Source organism: Triturus cristatus, chromosome 1_2, assembly GCF_964204655.1.
Source record: "Triturus cristatus chromosome 1_2, aTriCri1.1, whole genome shotgun sequence".
Classification (NCBI taxonomy): domain Eukaryota; kingdom Metazoa; phylum Chordata; class Amphibia; order Caudata; family Salamandridae; genus Triturus; species Triturus cristatus.
In genome coordinates, this window is record NC_140580.1 from 948,051,318 (window position 1) to 948,075,881 (window position 24,564).

The 24,564-nt window shown below is 43.3% G+C and overlaps 1 protein-coding gene across 1 annotated transcript in view; it reads right to left on the reverse strand.

Annotated features, from left to right (window-relative positions):
• Nucleotides 1-24,564, reverse strand: part of CDK5RAP2 (CDK5 regulatory subunit associated protein 2) — a 723,544-nt gene that overhangs the window by 289,927 nt on the left and 409,053 nt on the right. The window contains exons 24-25 of the mRNA XM_085609970.1: nucleotides 12,211-12,604; nucleotides 11,641-11,873 (exon numbers count right to left, since the gene is read on the reverse strand). Of these exons, the coding sequence (XP_085466096.1) occupies nucleotides 11,641-11,873; nucleotides 12,211-12,604 (627 nt within the window). The remainder of the gene's footprint in view (nucleotides 1-11,640; nucleotides 11,874-12,210; nucleotides 12,605-24,564) is intronic.

Consider the following 24,564-nt stretch of genomic DNA (forward strand, 5'->3'; position numbering starts at 1 on the left):
GCAATATCGATGGACGCATACCATGTACCTGGATGTGTTTGGATTCTTTCAATTAGGGTGATAACATCCGGTACTGCAGCAGTCAAAGAGGGCGTGTGTTTGTTCAATTCTCGATAATCAACAGTCATGCGCCAAGAATTATCACTTTTACGCACCGGCCAAACAGGATTATTCCAAGCAGAAGTAACTGGAGTTATAACGCCTGCATCAACCAACTCCTGAATGGTGGTACTAATCTCTTCATGACCACCCGGAATACGATACTGCTTCTGACAAACCACTTTGGTCGCCTGGGGAACTTGTATGGGGGGCATCCTTAAACGACCAACCCGTATAGGTCTGGACGAGATATAATGCGTCATTCCAAATTGGTAACACCCATCATCAAGATGCAATGTCATTCCCTTCAAAATATCAATTCCAATTATGAATTCTAGAAGTGGCACCACTAATACAGAATATTCCTTTCTAGGGATTCTACCTATTCTCATTTCAAGCAAAGTTTGAACTGCAGGGGTTTCCTTTCCTCCTAATCCGGTAATAGTGAAAGGCTGCCCTGTAAATTTCTTTGATTTTCCATGAATAAGAGTGGCCTCCGCTCCTGTATCAACTAATGCTCGGGCCCTTTGGATATTACGATGTCTCCAAAAAATATCAATATCTACATAGGGTCTATTATCTCTGTGAGCCCATCTGTGTACCGGAGCTTGACCTATTTCCTAGTCATTCTTACTGCATTCTGTGTACCAGGACAAATCAGGATAAAGACTCTCACGTTTCTTAGGTATCGATACCTCCTGTTCATATCCATCTCTATTATGAAATGGATTCCTGTCCTCTACATTGCACTGCGAGTTTCGATCGGCCAAACTGTATCGATCCTCCCTCCTTCTCAATTCAGGGGATTGATCCCTATCATCTCTACGTCTGCTGTAAGCATGATCATTTCTCCCCCTTTCCTTTTCCCCCTCTCTCTCCCTGTCCCGCTCTCGACGGGGAGACAGATCACGTACAGGACGCCGATCATCACGACGATCAAAGTGCCCACGGCGATCATCATCACCGCTACCATCAGAACAACCACGATCACACTCAGTCGTCCGAACACGCCGGGCACCCTCCTTCCGGTCCAAGCCCCGTTTGCGAAACATTTCCCACAAACGAGCAGTAGTCTCACCATCAATATCCTCCCGACGCACACCATCAGCCAAAAGACCAGTAAAGATATCACGTCTAGTAAATTTATATTCACCAGGAGTACGAGTGTCAGACCGGGACTGACGTTCAGGTTTAAACCACTCACCCAACTCACCGAGTTGGCGTACCGACTCCAACACCGTAGATAGTACATTACCAGTCTGGTTAATCAACAAAGTCATCATGACCTGCTTGTAGGCAACAGGAGAAGAGCGAATGATACGATTCCGCACCGAAGAAGTCAACAACCCATCAAGCAACCTGTCAGCAGTGCCCAGAAAAATAGCCGTTTTCATCACTTCCTCCTTAAGACGTTGCGCAGCATCACGCAAGGTATACCACGGCTTGTCATTGACAGGCCAGTCAGATTCAGTAGGATACTTCAAATTGCAACCTTCAGTTGCCAATTGGAGCAAAGAAATTTGACCACCACCATTATAGTTACGAAAATGATCTTGCACAGTAGAATCCAAACTCAAAGAACAAAACTTCAAACAATCGCCAGTATCCAACATAATACCAGCAGCGCCTAGTTCATAAAGGCGCACCATCCACGTGAGCAAAGCCTCACCAGTCCGCTGCCGAAAGCGTTGCAAAATATCACTAATTTCTTGCTGGGTAAAATCTTCCAAACAGTCCAAAGAAACACCCTGCGGAGCATTGGGAGACTGCTGCAACTTCCGACGAAAAACCGGGTGCGCAGAAACAACGGGACGAGCATCACAAGGAGCCCGAGCAGTACGAGTAGAGGGACAGTCAGTGTGAAAAGTATCAATCCCGCCCGAAGAACGAGCGCAATCACGGGGTGCACCATCAGAGGTGCGAGAAGTAGACTTACTGTCAGGACGGGAACGAGAAAGCTCATGCATAGCACATTCCTCACCCGAGGAACAAGACGTAGACGAGTCCCAGATATTACCATCCCATTCATCAGGATTCCAATCCAGTCCAGCTTTCGCCACGACCAGACGCACTTTACGCGACGAAACACGACCACGCCTGTTCTTGTACTTATAACGAGCAATCCGCACAGCCGCCCTTTCGGCAACCGTTTGGTAAGTGTCAAGTTTGTCGGAAAGCAACTTATTTTGACACCGCAATAAAGTGTTAGAATTCTGAATCTCAACAAGGTGTGATTCCGCATCCTTAAAAGAGATCTGCAATTTCAGCAACCTCTCATGCAGAATCCGATACGCAGACAGAATAACCCAACCTCTGCGCCCCAAAGCGGGAACCTCCTCACCCTTCAAGACAGGTGCCGTCTGCAAACAAGCAATCACGTTAGCCGGTTCCGCCGACTCCAAAGAAGAATTCCAATTTTCACTCAGACCAGTAGAATCAGCCCACTCTCGGGCCAAGGCACCATAAGGCGTTGAATCCCATCCGGGAATATCAACGGACAATTTAAGAGTAGATTTCGATTTCCTAGAAAACATCGCGAAAAAGAAAGGAAAAGAAACGCAGAGAAAAGAAAGGAAGAGAGAAAGAAAGAGAAAGAAAAAGTATACACGCAAATATACAAAAAAAAAGAAAATCACGCACACGCCGAAAGCAAACACAAGACAACCACAACGCACACAGGTTACGTAAACAGTTTGTGACGCCAAATGTTCTGCTTGGGTTTTCGGATCGGGTGGAACCCGCTCTACAGAGCCCTTCTGACCCAAAACAGAACGTTACCCCCTCCCTAGGGCCTTTTTACACCTAAATAACCACATATATATGTACCACCTAAGGACAGGGAATTCCTATTATATATTTATACCAAGGTTTCACAGCCTCGCAATCTCAGCAACCACAGTCTCGCGGCCTTAGGCAGACCCAGAATCTCCTACCCATTCGGCAGCGACACACACACGATCTCGCGACCTCAGTCAGGTCCAGAATCTCCTACCCATTCGGCAGCGACACACAAAGTCTCGCGACCTCAGTCAGGTCCAGAATCTCCTACCCATTCGGCAGCAATACACAAAGTCTCGCGACCTCAGTCAGGTCCAGAATCTCCTACCCATTCGGCAGCGACACACACACACGATCTCGCGGCCTCAGTCAGACCCAGAATCTCCTACCCATCCGGTAGCAACACACAAAGTCTCGCGACCTCAGTCAGGTCCAGAATCTCCTACCCATTCGGCAGCGACACACACGATCTCGCGGCCTCAGTCAGACCCAGAATCTCCTACCCATCCGGTAGCAACACACAAAGTCTCGCGACCTCCGTCAGGTCCAGAATCTCCTACCCATTCGGCAGCGACACACACACGATCTCGCGGCCTCAGTCAGACCCAGAATCTCCTACCTACACGGCAGCCTTAGCACGAGCTCATCCTATTATTACTGCGGTACACAACAGGGGAATCGGGGTTACCATATATCAGATCACACAAAGACTATTAGTTGAGCACAACCTGTTCTCTAGTTCGAGGGGCTTGTTTTCCCCCTCATCCAGTTACCACTTACCTGACCAGGATTAACCTCTGTTCATTTTAAGGCAACTCTGACTAAAGAATAGGCTATCCTCCTATACAAAAGTACACAACACATGCTAACGTACAACAAGCTAAATACTTTATTTAAATGCCACATGCACATTCGCAGAATACATTATATATATAGACAACCTGCAAGGAAAGTGAAAGGTTAAGTTGTATACTCTAAAGAAAAAGGGGTCGACTTCACCTTTATGGTACGTAGCCCGTGCTCAATGGTCATCTAGGCTCCCTTCTCGTCTATGCCTCGGCTTAGCCTGGAAGTCACCCCTCTGCAGTTGTGGGTCTGCTCCCTTCTCCCTCTCCGAGTCACTGGAACCTCGTCTTTATCGGCTACTCTCTCCTCTTTGGATTCAAGTTCAGCATAAGTCTTCCCTGGAATAAGTAATAGCTCTTCTGCTAACGGCCAGATGCCGCCTATGGTCTAGAAGCAAGTGCCCTTATCTCACTCAGACTTTCACTAATATAGAAGTGCATTCCCTCATGGAAATTTCCAGCTCGAAACCTGCCGCCCACCAAATTCCTGTACCTCCCCGTACCAAGGACACTTTCCCAGCCGGCCGGCCTGATGTAGTGTCTTCGGCATGAAGAAAAATACAATCCTTCGATAAGGGCCGGCCTGAACCGGTTCTCTCCGAGCGAATAACACCTCATAACTAAAACATCCCCCTCCCTCTGGAAAGGTCCCGGGCTGCCGGAGCAGAAAGAAAGATGGAGTCTCTCCCGTTTGAGGCCTACCAGGCCTGAATTCAACACAGCTCCATGAAACAACCTCAAGGCTAACGAATCTATTCCCTAGGCTATGTATATAGGCCCTGAGCTAAGGGTAGGAGCACGGGATGGTGTCACAAGTGTCTAATAGATAGGCCCTACTCACTACTCCAGTCCTTAGACTCGGATGGAAAGAGACTGAAGTCATATGGATTGCTCTGCAACACCGGAAGGCCGGGAAAATCGAGCAGTACATCCCCGCAGACACACAAGTCATACAGGGTACAGCAAAAGTATATCCACTCCTCCAAAGGTAACCCACGTCCACCACCAGTGAGCAGGAGGCCGAGAAGTGGAGGAACAAACGATACTCCAAGAACAAAGGTAACCAAGAAAAGACAGAGACAACACATACTACCATTGTAAAAGGAGAGTTACCAAAGTAGCTGAGGTGGAGATAGAAAGACAAAGCTGGGAAATAGCAACATAATGCCACATAAAAGTAGGAAGTGCAAGACAGTGCCCACTATAGGAGATCAAGGGCAACCGCCCAAGAACCAATGCCATTGACTGAAGAAGGATGCCAGCAGGCAGAAGCAGGAGAAGCAAAGAATAACAGCATGTGGAAAGTCCACCATGAAGAAAAAGATGAATTAGAAGAAGGCTGCCAGGGTGAAATGAAGGGCGGGCGGAAACTAAGGGCATCAGATAGTTGATTATGACAATCACACATTGTCCAACTTACGAAAGCAGGAGAAACGGGTAAGAAACCTGATCAACCTTTCATGGAAGCATGCAAAAGGTAGGATATGCCCCAAGAAAAAGTAATAAAATACCACCAATAAAGAAGGGGGTGGGGGGGGGGGGGGGGGTTAATTGTAACCTTTCCTATAGAAAAAGAGATGCCACGAAGGTGGGAATCTAGGGAGGAAAGATACAGGAAAGAAAGGGAAAACTCAGTCGCTGAGAATCAACGATACCAGGCAAGGCTCCAAACAATCAAGGGGACTGGTATCCCAGGTGAAGAAGACTGAAAAGAACAGCACACACAACAGCTACCCCGCAAGTGCGACGGCAGATATGTATAAAACAGGCACAAGATTACGAGACTGCTGGTGATAAACAGTCTTAGGAGCACGATAAGGCTGGAGTTGTGGAACCCAGGCCTGAATAAATAGGAATACAACAGGAGAAATCCATGCATTCCAGAGAGTAAAGCAAAGAGAAGGACGACACCGAAAAGGGTCGAAGATGGATATGAAAGCAAATCAGGCCAAAGAGGTTGCCTGCCTGCTGCACCAGCATAGTCCATATATACGTAAGGGCAGGGAAAATAAGAAGGCAAAGTCCCTGTAAGAGGTACTAAGTACATAGGTAGCTCACAAAAATGCCTCCAAGGCATACAAAATAAGTTCCCTAAAAACAGGGAACAAGGCAATAGTGCAATCACAAAACATAAAACAGAATACCTGCCACTAAGTACTCGGGTAGGAAATTTCAAGCAGCAAAAGAGCCAAAGAACAGGCTTCCAGGAGATCGCAAAGTAAGATAAGTTCCAGATGGCTGGAAACAAAACCGATCACAGGATCAAAGCTGGAACATCACACACTTTCTCTGGAGGGGAGAGAAGAACTTCATCCTAGGAAGGTGGAAAAGTGTCAAAACAAGGAGAAACAACTGTATCCGACGTCCTTAGTACAACAACAGAGTTAAGACTCCATACCACCATGACTATCCCTTAATCGGCATAAATCCATATTGGCGTGCACTTCATAAAGGGAGGTGCCATCAAAAGGCATGTTAATCAACGCAGTTTGCACAGACTCTGAAAACCTGGAAGTATGCAACCATGCGCACCAACGTAGAGCAATGGAAGAGGCCATAGCAAGAGCTATGAAAGAGGGCATAGCAAGACCAACAGAATTGGTAGTGTCTATACCACAGAGGATGTTAAGTGTGTCAGCTTGCTGCTCATCTTGTACCAGAGGAACAAGAGGATTCTGGGCTTCCTCCAAAAGGGAGGGCAAGAGGCGCTACACAGGGTCCCACACGGCATGGGAGAAGCGGGCGAGCACACAAGAAGTGTTCAGAGTGTGCAGAGCAGCGCTAGAAAAGAGAAAATACGCCTACCCTAATAAGGCTGCGCAAAGTTCGGATGGTGTATTAGTGACACTGGCTTTCAATTTACTTATTTTCCATGACCCTTGCCAATTGACTTCTGCCAGACAGTCTCACCCACTAAACACCTCTTCAGGGATCAATGACTCTTCCATCATGTGCAAAAACAATGGTGTTTACTGTTGTCATCAAGCACCAGTTACTCCAGTAAGTAGTCTCAGCCCCCTCCACTCGCCCCCTTAGTGTTCACAGACAACGATCCATCTGCTCCAGGACCCTGCATGATGCTTCAAATGAAAAGTTCTGCAGTACTTTCTACTAGATGCTCTACCCGGCTAAGGTATTTTCCTGCGCACCTAACCCAAAGTCAGTCCTACTGTCTTGCATGCATGCACACATAATGTGCGTGTGCATCAGAGTGCTCTTTAAGCACAGATTGCATTTGAAATACAGTGAGTCTGACTGAAGCAGCTTGTTTGCCACCAGATAACATCACCATACAGGCCATGCGCCAAAGAGCATTTACTCACTCAGTCACGAAGAGTGCCATGCTAATGCACTAGATAAATCAATATAGTAAAGCAAAGACCCCACCTGTCATTGTCATCGTCCACTAGGACAGTAGGCAGCAGCCCTGAGAAAGGTCAGCATTGGTCAGAACAATACAAAACATGATCACCACTGAGGGAGAGGCAGAGAGCACACCACAGCGACTTGGCTGTTTGTTTACTGCAACATATACTTCTTAACTGCACACCCATGTGTCGCAGTGTCATTATGTTTAGATGTGGAGACCATCTTGGGGATAGGAAATCAACAGTGTTTCATGCCACATTGTAATGGCCCTTCTCCTGACTGAGCAAGTGTTGTTGCTAAGGAAACCCTGTCCTAGAACTAAGTGTGACATGTAGGGTGATTCGCTATTGCCTGTTTTCGTCACTGCATCATTTGGAGCTTGAATTGCCAAAGTAAGCAGCACTGGGAGAGGACAGCTAAAAGGTTGTACCCAAACAGCAAATTTCCACCTGGGTCAATAAAAAGAATAATGCATCTTCTCTCAAATAATCAACTCAAGATGGCTGTTCCTGCATTCAATCTCCAGATTAGATGCAGGCAATGCACCCTATCTTGCTTCCTGGCTAAACCCTGCAGGCCCTTAAAGCGGTCCTACACTCGATAGCCCGGATGATCTCTAATAAAACAAAAAAGATTTACCACAACTCTCGTGTTCTGAAGGATCTTAAATGGCTCCTGCTTGAAGTGAGAATCAAAATCCAAATACGGTGCCTTGTGTTCAAAGCAAAACAAGGGCAGACCGAGCATTCAAAGCGGTTTGCTGAAATCATTTTGTGGTTCCAGAATCTACCGCACCAAGGACTCACTCTGAAATTTAAAATAGCCCTAGCTCAAAAACAATCCTATTCAGGCTCTATCCCTGCAAAAAGGAACTCCTGTCTGATCCCCCTAGGAATGCCGACAAATACGCTCTCATTCAAAAAGGTTCAAGACCCACCTCTTCGCAATATTCTTAAAACAGGAGCCTCTCTAATTGTGTGACCACTCACTCATGAGGTTCATGAGAGGTTTTGAGTTAAAACTGATTATAACCATCAAAACACCAATGAAAGGATCATTTTCTTTTCAGCAGTAACCGGAAAACACTGGATTTTGCTGAGCTTTAACTGAGTGGAGCCTCTACCTCCAAGCAATTTTATCTGATTGGTGAACCCACTATGACCAACTCGCGCCAAGGTAAGCCATTTGATAGGCCTTTTTGACAATTGCAATTCCTATTTGGTAGCATGGCTTTATCTCACTGTACACAGCATGTTGGCTAGCAGGTGCATTTTGAGATGGGTCTCAAGTAAGGGCAAGTAATGAATCATCCCCTCTCCATCACTAAGATTTGCTTTTTGAAAGCTCAAGTACAAAACTGTGGTAATGAAGATCACTGTGCATACAGATGCCTCTAGACCAATGTCTTGTACCCAATACTCCTATTCCTATTCTTAGTTTTATATGGTGGTGGTCTATAAAGTATTCCTGTAGGAGACATACCACCTTATACAGAAGGAAAAGGTCCATATCAGGAACAACTTTAGCAAACATGCCAAATCCCAGAAGATACCTATGCTTTGGTTTTGCTGAAACTTAGCTGCCTTCATCACACACATTAACACACACAATCTATGAGTTTGTGAATGAACTACAGACAGTGTAGCTATAGCTCTGGGTTTCCAAGTATGTGCTGCAGACAGCTTAATTTGAGGAAAAACCTGCGCACAGTCCACTGCTGAGCCTGCACACTGAAGTAAACCACGTTCAAGATATAGCCCCATACACCTAGTCAATTATCAATCCTACTGCCTCCATGTCAAAACGTAACATGAAATCGATAGTGTTGAAATAAGGCCTGGCACTTGATAAAATTTCCTGGACAAACTAGGGCAATATACATAATGTAATCGTAGAGCTGTACCTGTTCTTATCAAGAGACGGAAAATTCACTACACAGTGAATGCTGTAAGGAGCAAGGTCTACAACCTGCTTTCAAATAAACAAAGGCCCGCATGCGTGGTAAAAAATATTTCTTAGAAGTTCCAGGAATGACTTGCAAATAAACACAAAATCCCCTAAGTATGGCCCAAAAGCATAAAATAATCTCCATTTATGGTGTGAAACATTCAAGGCATTTGGCAGGTCATAAAGTTTCTTTACTACCTCAGCTGCTTCTTTATACAGCAGAAGAGTTTACCAACTCCAAAGATCTTGTAGCTAATAGTTTGAAAATTAATTCCTCAGCAGACTTCTTTCTCCCAATGACCATATAGAGCAGAAATAGGGTCAGAATACCACTAATTAGACCAGTCCTTTTTTTGTATCATGAAACAAAAAGTGCAAGACAGCGTGGCGACACTGTGGCACTGTCCTGCAATAACACAGACAAGCAGCTCACAATTGAATTTCTTCATTCAGTCGATCTTCAAAGAATAAAGCAGCAGGAAGGGGTGTTAAATGCTCACCATTAACCTTTTATCTGCTGCAATCAAATCTAAATAAGCTGCAAAAATATCAGCATTCCTGCTCATCCTGGACATGAGGTGGAACTGGACTGTAGAGAGAGCAGTTGGAGTGCTCGACGAAAATGAGACAGGCAGGAAGGTGGGGGAAAGGAGGAATACTTCCTTAGAAGAGCAAATTCAAGGAGAAGGTACATAGATGGTCTTAGCAGCAGGAAATAAGGAAGGAAGAATTGACCATACGAATAAACAAAGGCACATTATTTAACTGAACTCACTGGATGGTAACTGTTCCTATTAAAGAAAGCGGTAACCTATTAGGTTACAAGAAACTAATGTGCATAGATGGTCTCTTAGTGTGTTACTGCTCTGATGAAGATGGGGAATTTCTCCTTTGGAAATTAGTGCCCTCACACACTCTTGCGAGTGTCATGCTTCATCATCGGGCGTTGCTCCTTGTGGGGGTGGCGCTGCTGTCCTCCAAGGGCCCTGCGATAGGGCTCTTTATCGGAGATCTTTTAGGAGACACCGCAGTTGTGCATGTGTGTGTGTGGGCCTAAAGGGAAGATGTGGTGTAGGAATGTTAAAATTAACCCATCGGTACCATTAAATGAATTTTATTTGTAGGTCCGTGGGGTAAGGATAAAAGCCAAGTGGCAGTAGACTAGGGCACCTCTTAAAAACAAATGAGGTAGAGGTCGAGGTATTACTCTGCTGCTCTCAGCCCAGTGTGTGTTTAGTGAAAGTGAAGCCACATGCACAACTGCGGCATCTCCTAAAAGATCTCCGATAAAGAGCCCTCTCGCGAGGCCCGTGGAGGACAGCAGCGCCACTCCCACGAGGAGCAACGCCCGATGATGAAGCATGACACTCGCAAGAGTGTGTGAGGGCACTAATTTCCAAAGGAGAAATTCCCCCATCTTCATCAGAGCAGTAACACACTAAGAGACCATCTATGCACATTTGTTTCTTGTAACCTAATGGGTTACCGCTATCTTTAATAGGAACAGTTACCATCCAGTGAGTACAGTTACGTTCTTGGGAGCACTGGTACTAGACCTACCCTTTTCTGCAACCACTCCCCGTCCCCTCCCCCCTTTGTCAGTGTTTAGACATTCTTTAAACGACCTGGAAAAACACTATGCTCATCATTTTGTATAGCACAAAAAAGAGTTAAAACTAATAACCATTGATTTTTACAATGTTTGAAAACACTGGAAACTAACATCAGAATTTACAACAAATAGAACCGGAAACAGGAAAGCCACACATGATGTTGGTAGTTGAAGAGGAAGGCAACAAAGCCAGAGATGTCCTTATAAGAAGAGAGAATGTTAATTAGACTGTTATGATCTAGAGTGTTGAGTGTTGCAGAGAGACCAAGGAGGACAAGAAAACAAAGATCTTCTTTGTACATGGTTTGCGGGAACTGGAGCATCCTAGTTCCAGTGTTGCTGAGTGAGTGGAAGTAAGGCTGACAAGACTGCATAAGACTGTGTTGATTGTAGTTGTAATGCTGCCACTTCTTCAAGGACTTGGCCACTGAAAGGGCAGATGAGTGATAGGATAAAAATGTGTTGCATCATACTTCATCGGGGTCAAGGCTGAATTTCTTTGATAAATGAAGAACATCTTTCATTCTCAGGGCAGAAGAAAAGGTGCCAGTATGAAAGGATGATAATTTTAACAAAAGGGAGATGGGCAGAATAAGGGTAAGTCTTGATGATTTAACAAGGAGAGATAGTCATTCATGTAAGAAATTGCGCTTGAGAAACAAATGTAGCATTTCCTATACATGCATCGTATTTATATTTTAAGTTCCACGTTACAATGTCTTACACAATCATAAGAGCTGGATTTATGGTAGCGATTAGTAAATAGAAGAGAGCAGTACCTTTTAATCACAACACTGAGAATTGTTTTTAAAATGAGAGAGTGAGCATTTCATGAACAAATCTGAAAGGGTTAGATTAAATTACTTTAAAATAAATCTTCTAAACGTATATTGAGTAACTGCAGGAGTCTATGTCATTTCACAGCTTCCTGAACTTTAACACTTCATTAAATGAATACTTCGACTAGTAATGCCAATGTAACATGCTTACCATAACAAAGTTTTTCTTCAAGTGTCTGTAGCAGCTGCATACTTTGATTTAGTTGCTCCCGGAAGCCCTCGGCAACATAATAATCAACATCACTTGCTTGAAGTAACTCCTCAAAAGCTTTAATAAGATTTACAAGATGATCATGGTACACAATACACATGTTGTGGCCATCTCTAATCTGTTGCCGTTGAAAAGAGAGCTCCCGTGCTTGGGACTGAACCAGGGAATCGTATCTGATAAAACAAAATGAAAATGTAATATTTCTCATGAAATTGTCCATGATTGTAGGATTTTAAGCCCTAACAGCATACACGAATATGGCCACTGAAATACCTTTAATCACTAAGCACTTGTAAAACAAGCCCTTTCCTTTTATTGTGCCAGTAAAAATAACATCTACACATGGATCAAACTACAGGTAAGAGATATTCTGCTGTTGGATACCTGTCCCATGCACGTTTTCAAATTTTCATCTCAATTTCTTGTAACAGACGATTTCTCTCTCACACAAAATGCAATGAAATTAGTCTTTTTTTTTTTAAAGAGGTTCATATAGCTACAGGTTCTCACCTCGATGGAGAAAGTTCCCCCATTTTGCTCTGAAGATTAGAAACTTGGTCAAGAAGCTTCATATTCTCTGCTTTTTCTCTTTGGAGTTCAGATTCATAATGAAGATTTTCATCAGGAGCAAGCCCAACCTCTTTCTGATTGGGTAAATTCAAAGGGCTTGAGTTCCGATTATATTCAAGTGAAAGCTGCATGCCCGTTCTTTCTTGTAATGTAGTCTGGGGAGTAGGTACATTGTGACCTTCCACATAGATCTGTTTGCTGAGAGAAGTCAAACTGTTGCAACTTGTTTTCAATTCAGTTGAAAGGTTGTCATCAGTACTCTGTAAACATAAGTGTGGGCTGTGATTGCTCATATTTCCTGGACTGCCATTAGCATGGTTCAATACGTTGTATCCTACAAAACACATAAAAGTTTTAGCAGCGTTGCACATATTCTGTCACGCACACTAATCAGAAAAAGCAACTTCCTGAAGAAAATTCTGGTACGTTTAGTCCTTCAGCTGACTTCATTAATACTCTGAGGATGGACTGGTACAAATGCGTGTGTGCACAAAGAAAGATACCAGAGCACATTGACTGCCCACTTAATGGTCACAATATGTGCTTGAGTGGCTCTGCCTTGGTTCATTTTCTAAAGCTACACATACAACATATACACAGAGATACTGAAAGATGGGAAACAAGGTAAATGTATAATGCACTGGCTTTAAAGTAAGAGAGCCATTGCTAGTATGTATGTTTCTTGTATTTAATCAGACATATTAATCTCCATCATTCATATTCATGAAAAACTTGCCAAGCATTCTAAATGCCAAATATCATGGCTTGACAAAACTGTCCAGCTACTCTGAAGTCAAAGCCCAGTGTAGTGGTTCACGTGGCAGGACTTAGGAGACTGTCCTACGCAACCTGGATCTGTCTCTGGAAAGTCACCGAAACTTCTATTTCATAACAGCTAGACCATGGATATCTGTATGGCGGAAATCATTGATCTGCAAGCCCAAAATACACAAAACAATCTAACTAGCCCAAACGAAGACAAGACAGTGAGAATCAGAGATATCCAAGAGGCCTTGCTGATCAACGCAGGGCTGCAATTTGTTAATAGCATATTTATGGCATTCAGAACAAATCTGTTTGCATCACATCTGAATCAGTATCAGGAAAGGGAATATAAAAAAAACTAAAAGAATAGAACTTTCCACATTGAAATCAAAAAGTTACAGAATTTTTGGCACAAAGCGCCACCTTGAGGAAGCCCTTATAGGGATCTTGGCTGACAAGGTTTGAAAATCTCAGATGTTTAGACTCCACACAAATACTATTACTAGGACCATCTTTTAATGTACCCAATATGACAGAATTACGGATGAAGCGTGGTGTGGGGTGTTTTTATTAGAGCATTTGAAACAAGGCCCAAATCCCATGTAGAGTAGAGTTCTGGGCAACACCTTGCAGGAGTGAATAATACAAACTTGCCAAAGAGAAAAGAAATGCCTGAATGTATGAGAGAGGACAATTTGGATATTATTCTCTCCATTCACAGAAAATGTTCCATACACATGATGTGGGATACATTAGTTAATCAGGTATATCATCCTGCTTACATAGAAAGCATCAAACCATCAAACTGACAATACTTATCAGACAGAGAACTATTTTTCATTTGGTTTATTCTCGATTCTGGCTTCCCATGGTCCACAGCTTAGATCTTTTTCTCTGAGGGAATGAGGATACCTTTGGCAGCATAATCTTCAATTTGCAAACCATGCTTGTGGATTTTAAATTACAAAGTCAGGTTCATTGTTAGACGTCACATTTATTTTCTAAGGCTTTTAAGACAACTGGTTTGGAGTGAAATATCTTCACATGCATACTTTCAAGTACTGGCAAGTCAATACAGCATTCGGTGAGGTAGAAACACTCTTGATACAAGCACATGGTTTTTGAAAGGAAGAAAAATACAGTTTTAAGAAATTAACGTCATCTAATGGTTTAGGGGAAAACATAGGTACTGCAAGCCCAGGGATGCAAATAGGGCACAGACATCGTAACCTATAAATATTTTACAGAGACAGGACACAGACGGCCAGTGCGCATTTACACATGTAAGTGTTGGACCATGTGGCATATTGAGCCAGACCTGGTGGCTTTAATGCTTGTCAGCATGTTTCCATTTCAATCTATGGTTCAGCATGGTGAAAGTCGGGATTTAGATGGAAATGAAGAAGCTGTCTGACCAATACCAGATGAGGTAGTGAGAGATTTACATGTAATGTTTCTTTATGATAATCAGGTCCAGGGTGAAGCCCATGTTTAGGTAGGGAAGAACACAGAGGACATTTTGTAGTACGCTGTCTGAAAGGAAAAATATTTAATGAGGGATATAGGGTGGCTTACACTTTTCCCAAGTGCAGGTTGAATTCGGCCAAAAAAATGTGATCATTGAGAAGGCCAGCTGATCTAAGCTATAATCGATGAAACCATCTATAAAGTTATTTTTGCTGCCAGCTGGGTGTCTTAAAGCACTCAACCTCAGTGGTTTAGGGGTCAAGACTCATTACTACGATGCAGCACGGGAATTAGAAGTATTTTATTCAGTTAATCAGTCTGCATTTAAAAGACATATTGTAGATGAAGGCAATTATCTTCAATAGGTTTTTCTTTTCTATTGAGGCGGAGAAAGTTGAGTCATATTTGTGTAGAGAACCCAAACTGGGTTTGTTAGTGCAATAGTGTTAAGATCAAGGTCTTGGATGAGGGTAGGCTTGAAGCTCCATTACAGACAGCAGAGCCGCAATTCAGATTTATATGTCACGAGGGAGATGGGTCACTATGTTAAAAGCATGCGATTCTCTGATGTTACATGGGCAGATGCTCTGTAGACGGAACAGTCTGTGACAAGAGAGCGCTTGTAAGAGGCAGGTGTAGGGTAGGGTCTGCAGACTTTATAATTTTGGATGAGGATGATCCAGCTTTAGTCTGATGTCCAGCACTTCACTCTGTTGAGTGGATATGAGATTCATGCTCTGTAAGTATTAAATGGCTGTGTAATGGATTAAGAGGAGAGTAACTGAAGCACACATATGAAATATAACTAAAGGTAGTTGAATACTTCTGAGAGATGGTGTGCTGTGCCGATGACACACACATACTGGCAGGTTATCTGACAGAGGGAAGCTGCATCAGGTGGTAGTGGCTACTGGGAGGGGTATGGGTTTAGTCCTTGGCAGCAGTTTGGATAGGATGATACATATCTCACATTTCTGTGTGCATCTATCATATTTGTCACGGATTACGTTTTCTAGGTTGGCTATCAGATTTACTGTTGGGAGAATAGGGTGGCTGAGCTATTGTTACATACATTCTGGGGCTTATCTGATATGTAGCTTTACTTCAACATGTGGTGGTATCCATTACAAGATCACACAAAAGCACAGGTAGGCTATTGATCATGGAAGGCACATTTAGTATGAGACAGCTTAAATATGCCTAAATGGGATATCACTGAATGCAAAGATAACTAGAATTGAATTGTCTTGTGTCACTGTGGCTTTTTGTCTGACATTTACCAAGTCTGTGTCCTTCTGCCCAGGTGCCATGCCTCCGCAATCACAGCTCTTCCCAAGTCTGTGTATAGAAGTCTCCATTTCTGCCTAGAAGACAGATATTCAAGCTACAGATTAGAGGCCAGATCCCAGACACTACCCATATTTAAATCCTTTCACTGTTGATAAAATGAGTGTTGCTGAGTAGGATACCAGCAAAAATCCTTCATGTACTGCACTATAAAAGTGAGAGCGGTAGCAAGAGCTATGTACAAAGCAAGGTATCAATATTAAAATACAATATCAGGTCATTTGGCCTGTAGGCATGTGGTATGTATGTATGTATGTATGTATGAGATTTATAAAGCGCAGGAATCACCCCCGTAGGGGTATCTACGCGCTAGCATAGAAAACAGAGCAGGCTGACATGGCTTTACAAGGCTCAGATCTTAAACAATTCCGTCTTCAGGAGTTTTCTGAAACGCATCAAGTTAGAACATTTCCGAAGAACCTCTGGCAGGGAGTTCCAGTGTTTAGAGGCCAGGAAGGCGACTGTTTTGCCTCCAGTACGACTTTTCTTAAAACGAGGCACCACCAGAAATCCTCTATTTTCTGACCTCAGATTCTGGTTCGGGCGATACAACTTAAACTTATCTGCCATGTAGCTAGGGCATTTGCCAAAGACTGCACTGTGTGCAAAGCAACAGAGCTTAAACTTAATTCTCTGGCGAATAGGAAGCCAGTGAAGTGACTTCAAAAGTGGCCCGACGGTGATACGAGGAGATTTACTAAGAACTAAGCGTGCGGCCACGTTTTGGACAACCTGTAATCTACTAAGGAAAGCCTCCTTTGCAGATGCCAATAAGGCAACACAGTAGTCAAGGCGACCGATTATCAGAGCCTGAACTAAGGTTTTGCGTACTGTCAGAGGCAGCCAAATGAACACTCTGCGCAGCATACTCAAGATGCGATAGCAGGTCTCAACAGTGGTCATAACTTGATCTTTCATTGACAACCGTATGTCCAACTGAACTCCTAAATTTTTTGCCACCAAAGTAGGAGAGGGAGCGGGGCCCAACACCGCCGGCCACCATCCAGGCGCCCACGAGGTAAGTGCAGGACCAAATAACAGAATTTCAGTTTTGGCCGCATTTAGCTGCAAGAAGTGATCCGTCATCCATTCTGCTATGGCAGTCATGCCTTCCACAAAACGTTGATCAACTAACTCCCTATCATTATCAAAAGATAGGAGTAGTTGCGTATCGTCTGCATAGGAAAATGGCTCAAAGCCAAACTTTCGAATAGTTTTAGCAAGGGGGTCACATAAATATTGAATAAGGTTGGGCTTAGACATGAGCCCTGGGGCACCCCCTTACTGAGCTTCACAGTACGTGAGCGAAATGGGCCTAGATTAATAGCTTGTGTACGCTGGTCCAAAAAACTAATAAGCCATTTAAGCGCCAAATCGTGCAGACCGATCTCTTTTAGCCGAGATATCAGTTTCTGATGACAGACCGTATCAAAAGCTGCGGTTAAGTCTAATAGGACCAGCATCACTCCTTTACTCTCATCTAAGGCCATTTTAATATAATCCGTAACTCTGATAAGAGTTGTCTCTGTAGAATGGTTCGATCGAAATCCGGACTGTGACGGCTAAAGAATGCCATTGATTTCCAAATGTTTCGTTAGCTGCGTGTTAACATGGCTCTCTACCATTTTGCCCATTAAAGGAAGAAGTGAAATGGGACGGTAGTTGGAAAGCACATCATTTGCCACTTGATCTTTCTTCTTGATGGGAATTATTTGGGCTGCTTTCCAGTCTAAAGGCACACTGCCTTCATATAATGATGAGTACAAAATCTCAGCAATGGGGGCGGCCAAAGATGAGGCTAAGAGAGCGAATTTATGTGCGGGCAGAATATCCAAGGGCGAACCAGATTTAGCTTTTTTTAACACAGCTTCCACTTGTGCGATGTCTATAGATCCGAATCGTTTTAACCCCTCTCCTGAGTCTGATTGCAATACTGAGTCCGAATTAACCAAAGAGCCTTGATCCCTCCCCAGAGGGAATTGCTTGTAGATCAAGGTGATTTTATCATCGAAATATGAAGCAAGGTTATCACACTGCCCCTGCGAGTGGGTGTTCATCTGCACACATGCCTTCGGATGAGCAAGGGTTTTAAGAATTTTATAAAGATCTTTTGATGAATTGCCTGCCTGATTCAATTTGGATATAAAAGGAACTTTACGTGCTTTTTAAATATTTTTATGACAGCTGGCAAGGGCCAATTTTAAACTTGATTTGTCAGCCTCCAACTGGGATTTGCGCCAAGATTTTTCCATATTTTTGCATCTGGACTTTTCACAGCGCAGTACATCTATGTACCATTCTTCATTTTTCTTTTTCCTCCTAGTAATACCAAGATGGTTTGTCCTAGGTGCCAATGTATCAATCACCTCACTTAGGGAAGTATTAAAAAGGGAAACATCCACTAGTACGCGGACATTTCTTCGCGTACCGTTAATACGCAAGCGTTAGTACGCATGCGATGTAACAACGCATCCCTTTAGTATGCATGCTGTTACATCGCATGCGTTGTACAACGCATGCGTAGGGGGCGGGTACTAGTCACGGCGGACATTTGCAAAGAGAGTCTGACGGAGGAAGCCGGTGAAAACATGAAGGGGGAGAAGATTTGAACCACGTGTGTTAAGAGGTAAGTGGGGCTGTGTAGGGTAGTGCAGGGTTGTGTACTTGTGTAGTGTATTATGGTTTAGTGAAGTGTCGTTGGGTTAGTGTTTTAGGGTTTAGGGTAGTGTTGTGGGTTATTGAAGTCTAGGTTAGTGTTTTAGGGTTTAGTGTAGTGTCGGGGGGTTATTGTTTTAGGGTTTAGGGTAGTGTTGTGGGTTAGTGTAGTCTAGGGTAGTGTTTTAGGGTTTAGTGTAGTGTTGTGGGGTTAGTGTTTTAGGGTTTAGAGTAGTGTTGTGGGGTTAGTGATTTAGGGTTTAGGGTAGTGTTGTGGGTTAGTGAAGTCTAGGGTAGTGTTTTTGGGTTTAGTGTAGAGTTGGAGGGTTAGTGTTTTAGGGTTAAGGGTAGTGTTGTGTGTTAGTGAAGTGTAGTGTAGAGTTTTAGGGTTAAGTGTAGTATGACACGTTATTCCGCATACCATTATTATTACTAGGTAAGTTTTTACTTCGCATACCATAACACTTTCATTGTAATGGTATGCAAAGTAAAAACTTGCATAGTAACGGTTATTGCTAAGTAATAACCGCGTAGTAAAAGCATGCGAAGTAATGGCATGCGAAATAACGTCTCATATTCATTAAAAATCTTAAGTTTAGTAGAGCTGTCCATACACTCACTAAACCTAGGGGGAGTATAGATTTTATTGAAAGATTCAAGATTGACCTTCGGCCATTGTCTTTGTGGAACTATTGCCGAATGTTCCATCAGTAAAGACCTAGACTTACTAAAAAATTTAAAAGGGATCATAAAATGATCTGACCATAATAATGGATGGGTGGGATCGGCAACAATATGGGGAGATGTAGAAAAAATGACGTCAATTGTGTGACCCGCTGAATGTGTGGGCCCAGAATTAATTTTGTTAAGGACTAAGGAGGCCATGTCAGTTAGAAAAGTCGACGCCTCTAGATTTTCCTTTTCCTCACAGTGAACATTAAAATCTTCAAGTAGCAAAAATTGCGTTGATGCAATTATATAAGGACTAATTTTTTCCATTATTTTTAAATTTAAGTCTTTTAATGGCCCCGGAGGGCGGTAAACAAGAGCGCCTTTAATAGTATCTTGGGGTGTTGTCTCAATTTTAAATATATACATTTCCATTGTGTGATCTTGGAAGGAATCAATCATGGTTATTTTTATCGCCTCTTTATAGATGATTGCCACCCCCCTGCTCTTTTTCCTACTCTGTCCACTCTGAGGGTACGGTAGTTATGTGGCAAAGCAAGGGCAATATCCGGCATAGAACTAGATTTGAGCCATGTTTCAGTAACAAAGCCAAAATCAAACTAAGCCGAGCTCAGCAAATCCCAAATTTCAGTTGTATGTTTATGTAAGGACCGCACATTTGCCAGAAACCCTTTCCAGGAACAAGCCAGTTTAGGGGGATGGGGCTTTAAGCAATTATTAACAGTTACATCTCTATCTGATAAATCAATAGAGAATGAAAAAAGACAATATGGGCAAGAGAAGGGACCTTCCAGATTCACTGCGCTATGGGCGCGAGGACGGGGTGTTAAGGCTTGTCTTACCTGTAACAACTGCGCAGACGTAAGATAAAGCCAGGGGCATTAGCGTTCACCACCCCCACAGAAGTTTTGGCATCTGGCATCGTCCTGGCTCGGACGGGCGCAGACAGGCTTGCCTTAAGCACGCCTTCGGCACGGCCGCTGCGCGGGCCGTGCAGGCAGTTGATTTAAATACCCCGCCGGAAATGCCAGGCCAAGGGGAGGAGCCGCGTCCCTCCACACGATCGCCACCAAAAGCCGCGGTGGACCAGGAAGCGGTGAACAGTGAAACAAATGCAAGGTACAATCCCTCTCCCAGCCCTATCCCCCCTCCATCAATCCCAAGTTGCAAGAATATGTTCTGTCTGGTGATGTCACGTTTGAGGTCTACCTTCGTTTGTCCTCCTTCCTACCAATGTGTAGGGTGGCACTTGTGGACCATTTTAGTGGCTCAGGGATTGTTTTCAGCCTGGACAAGTTGTCTATTTGCAAGATATGAGGTCATTTTTACTCTTTGGTGGCCATATTGCTTGGGAGCAATTCCAAGATGGCCGCTATAAATCTTTCCCATCACCATTAAGATAACCAAAACACATTCTCTATAATTTTCTAAACATTACTAGTACCAACCTATGAATCATACCCTTCATGTGAGGTGGTTTCAGTTTGCACGTATGAAAGACAGTTTAATGCCTATTTGAGATTTGTAACTCTTCCCGTTTGCTCCATGTAGCTGGTGACTCTTGGCTTTATTTATTTTTTCCTACTCCACTTCAGCTGAATTACAGAATTTATTAGGCCCTCCTTCTGACTGCATTAAATATTCCAATGCAGTCATTTTGCTCCATATATTACTGATACAATGGTGAGAAGTAATTTCTGAATGCAACAGTGCCAGAGGTACCCTGCTAAGAATGGAGAACTAGCTGGGAAATCAATGTTAACATACCAGTTATCGTAGGTCCTTTCCTATTAGTGTGCCATTCTCAGTGGAAATATTTTGCCAGGATATACGTGACTAAAATATCTGAGTATATGCATCGCTAATTCGTGAAGGGATTTTGCTCACCTTTGGTCTTACCCACGCCCTTCCTTCCCTACATCTGGTCAGAACAAACACAGAAAAAGTATCAAAACAGGAAGGTGCTTGCCACTTATTTGATTCCACTCTGCCAAAATTTGTTTTGCATGTTTTCATCGCAATGGGGAGTGCAATAAACGCAGTATTCTATTCTCTTTAAGGCCCTGATTCCGGAATATAAGGAATAATTCCTGGCTTCATTGATGAATTAATAAGTGCCAGGGCCCAGAGGTTGGCACAGAAATCTGCCGCCAACACTGTCTAGTGTCAGTGTGGTGACTACCAAGGCTCTGTAGACTTGATTTTCTCCTCATGCCTCTTTAATAAACCCCCAGATACTCTCTGCCCCTTTAGCTCATTCATGCAAGTTCTTTTTCATCCCTACTTTCTCCCTTTGTCACGTTTTCCCCCCTTTCTCCTTCTCTCCTCCTTGTGTGTTTTTCGCTCTCTCGGTCAAAATCTGAAGAGGTTAAAATAAGTGCCAGTCCCCAAACACAAGTACCGCCGGTCCGCACCTGCAACTACCAGCTCAAATTAAGCACTGGATCCTTCAGATCCCTGTACAAACAAGAGTTTTGAGTTGGTACTTTGGTAGGGCCCGATGAGACGCCATAAGGACCGTTTCACCCATCACCCTTGCTAATGATTGCCTAGGTCTGGCGGCCTGTGCTGATAACACATGTTTTGGCGCTGAGATTTGGGCCTTTGTAAACTCACTACTTGGAAGGTGAGGTCTTCCCAGGCCGAGGCGCCTTAAGGGCTTTTGCTCACCTCTCCCAATCTCGTAGGACTCTGAGATAAGGATAATTCTCAGGCCATCACTCAGGGCGCTGTCACATGCCGCTTAATTGACGCACACCCATCAAACACTTGTTCTCCATGCTCCGTATGCAATGCAGGTGGACCAACAAAGCAGCTGATAGGTGACAAACAACCCCGCGACACTATTGCATCTCGTTTTAGGTCAGAGCCAAGTGGATTTAGATTAACTGTGTATTTAGTTTGCCTGAGTTTGTGGCTGCGTATTGATTCCTCTTTCGCTTGCAGCCGTCCAACTTGACCTCCATCCCAGACCTTGTAGATTAAGCCTATAAATGGTATCTTTACGTCTGTATAAAGCGGCCGAAATGCTCTAAAAGCCTTTTTATTAGTGCATCTCTGCCTTTATCCCTGTTTTGATGTCACCAACAGAAACCATGTTTAGTGGCCCTGAGATGAGAGAGGTGGCTGGACATCAGGCTGTGGGTGTCGGAGCGGTTCGATCAATAAAATCAGTGAGTAATATTTCAGTCTGCATTATTTGCTAAAGCATGCAGGTGAGCCAGGAAAAAATCAAATTTGGTGACGTGTATGTTTGTGAGTCAGGCAATAGCCAGCACCCGCTTTATCACTACGAAGGGTACTTCGGCACTTTAAACAGCATCATTATGGCATCTTGGGAGGTGCCATGATAGCTTTAGGCAAATGTAACCATAACAAGCGGCAGGGAAAGCGTTCACTTTCACTTCAAAAAAAAAAAAGAAGCCCGCGAGTGGTGCGCATGCGTCACTGCGAGCCATGGCCTATTGGTATCTATTACGCGCACCACGCGCGTAATAGACACCAATAGGCCATGGGCGGAGCAATGCGCCCATCTTTGGCCAATTGCGTGCAGTCTTTTATAAAAAGACACACGCAAAGGCCAATCGCGTAGCATAAAAGGAATCGCACACGCACGAGCGTGTGCGATTCCTAGGTCAGCTTCGATTCCCCGTTTTTCACCTACTAAATGTCTCGCGCTGCACGAGCACGGCTACACAGTGCACCGCTAGGCGCGAGACCTAAAAAGGACTAATAAGGAGTTACATTAAGTGTAAAAGGTGTACATCACTATGACTTCATACGGACAGCACACCGAGGTGCAAAAAAACTCCAGTATGAGTTTGTAAAACATCTAGGGGAAAAATAAAATCAAATTTAGATGCAAAATTCATTCGGATACACAAACATAGTCCGGTGCCATATCAACCTTGGTGTAAAGTCAGCAGGAGTGTGGTATCAAAATAAGGCTAAAAAATATCTTATTACAGATAGAAATGCAGTAAGATGTCAGAGTAGGTGCAAAAGTAGAAAATCACATTTTGGTGAAAGCACGATGAGGTACATTACCACCATACCTCTCATCATGAGTGGGGTCAATATTTAGGAGCACAAGGAGCAGTGCAAATCACATTTACTGGTTGAAATCAGCTCAAAGTAAGCAGCATTGTGCTAACAACCTTAGAAGTACGTTCACATTCAGTAGCAAATACACCCTTGGGTTAACATCAACAGGAATGTGGAAATACTTCTAGAAATGCAAATCATATTTAGGACTAAAACACATTTAGATGCAAAATCACATTTGGTGCAACATCTATAGAAGTTTGGCGACGAGTTTAGGTGCAAACAAAATTTAGGAGCAAGTTTCACATGCAGGTGCATTAACATGCATGTTCAAAAATCACATTAAAGGGGGCAAAATCAAAATTTGCCCAAAGTTAACAGTGCTGTGGTACATTCATGTGCAAAACTACATTAAGATGTAAATGCTTCCTTGTTGCTACATTAACAGAAGCATGAAGCACTCAATGCAAAAATCACATTTAGGCGCAAAACAAGTCTTTGGTGAAATATCACCATTGATGCAACATCAGTAGGAGTATGAAGACATGTTTAAATGCAAAATCACATAGAGGGGAAAAAGTAGAAAGTGGAGACACATTTAAATGCAAAGATTCACATCGATTTACATAAACACATTTAGGTGTAAAGGGTAGCACACAGAGAAAATGTGGCAATACAATTTCATATTAGGTGTAAAAGGTATGCATGAGTATGATAAAACTTACTTGCCTGAGCAATAATGTACAATATAACATTCAGGTGCAACATCCCTCCCTACAAATGTGCTAATATCTCAGGGACGGATACCTTCACTTCATGGTTAATTGTACTGCAACAAGCACAACTTTTTACGCAGACATAAGTTCTCTGGCCTAATCAAAGATGCAAAGGACACTTTCTGCAAGCAAGGGCAGAAAGGGGCAGAACTCAAAGGCCTTCTCTGTGTATGTTTTTGGTGCTGGCGACACAAGCTATAGCACAACACAATTCATCTTTAGCCAGACCTAGAAAGGTTAAGGCTAATAATCTCATTTAACTTTATGTAAGGGGGATTATGAAGAGCAGAAATGAGAAAATTACACAAACATTGTGATAAAAAGATGGGTGGTAGAACATGATCTGAGATTGACCGTTATCTGACTAAACAGATCTTTAAATGGAGGAAAGCGGGTAAAAGCGGAGTGTATTGTATCACAAATAAACAGTAACATAAAATAACTTTAACTGTATTACAGAAGCTTTAAGTGGGATGTGAGGGCTGCATGTCATTAGACAATCATCCACCACCTAAAACACCACAATCATCATGCTCAATTAAGCCTTGCC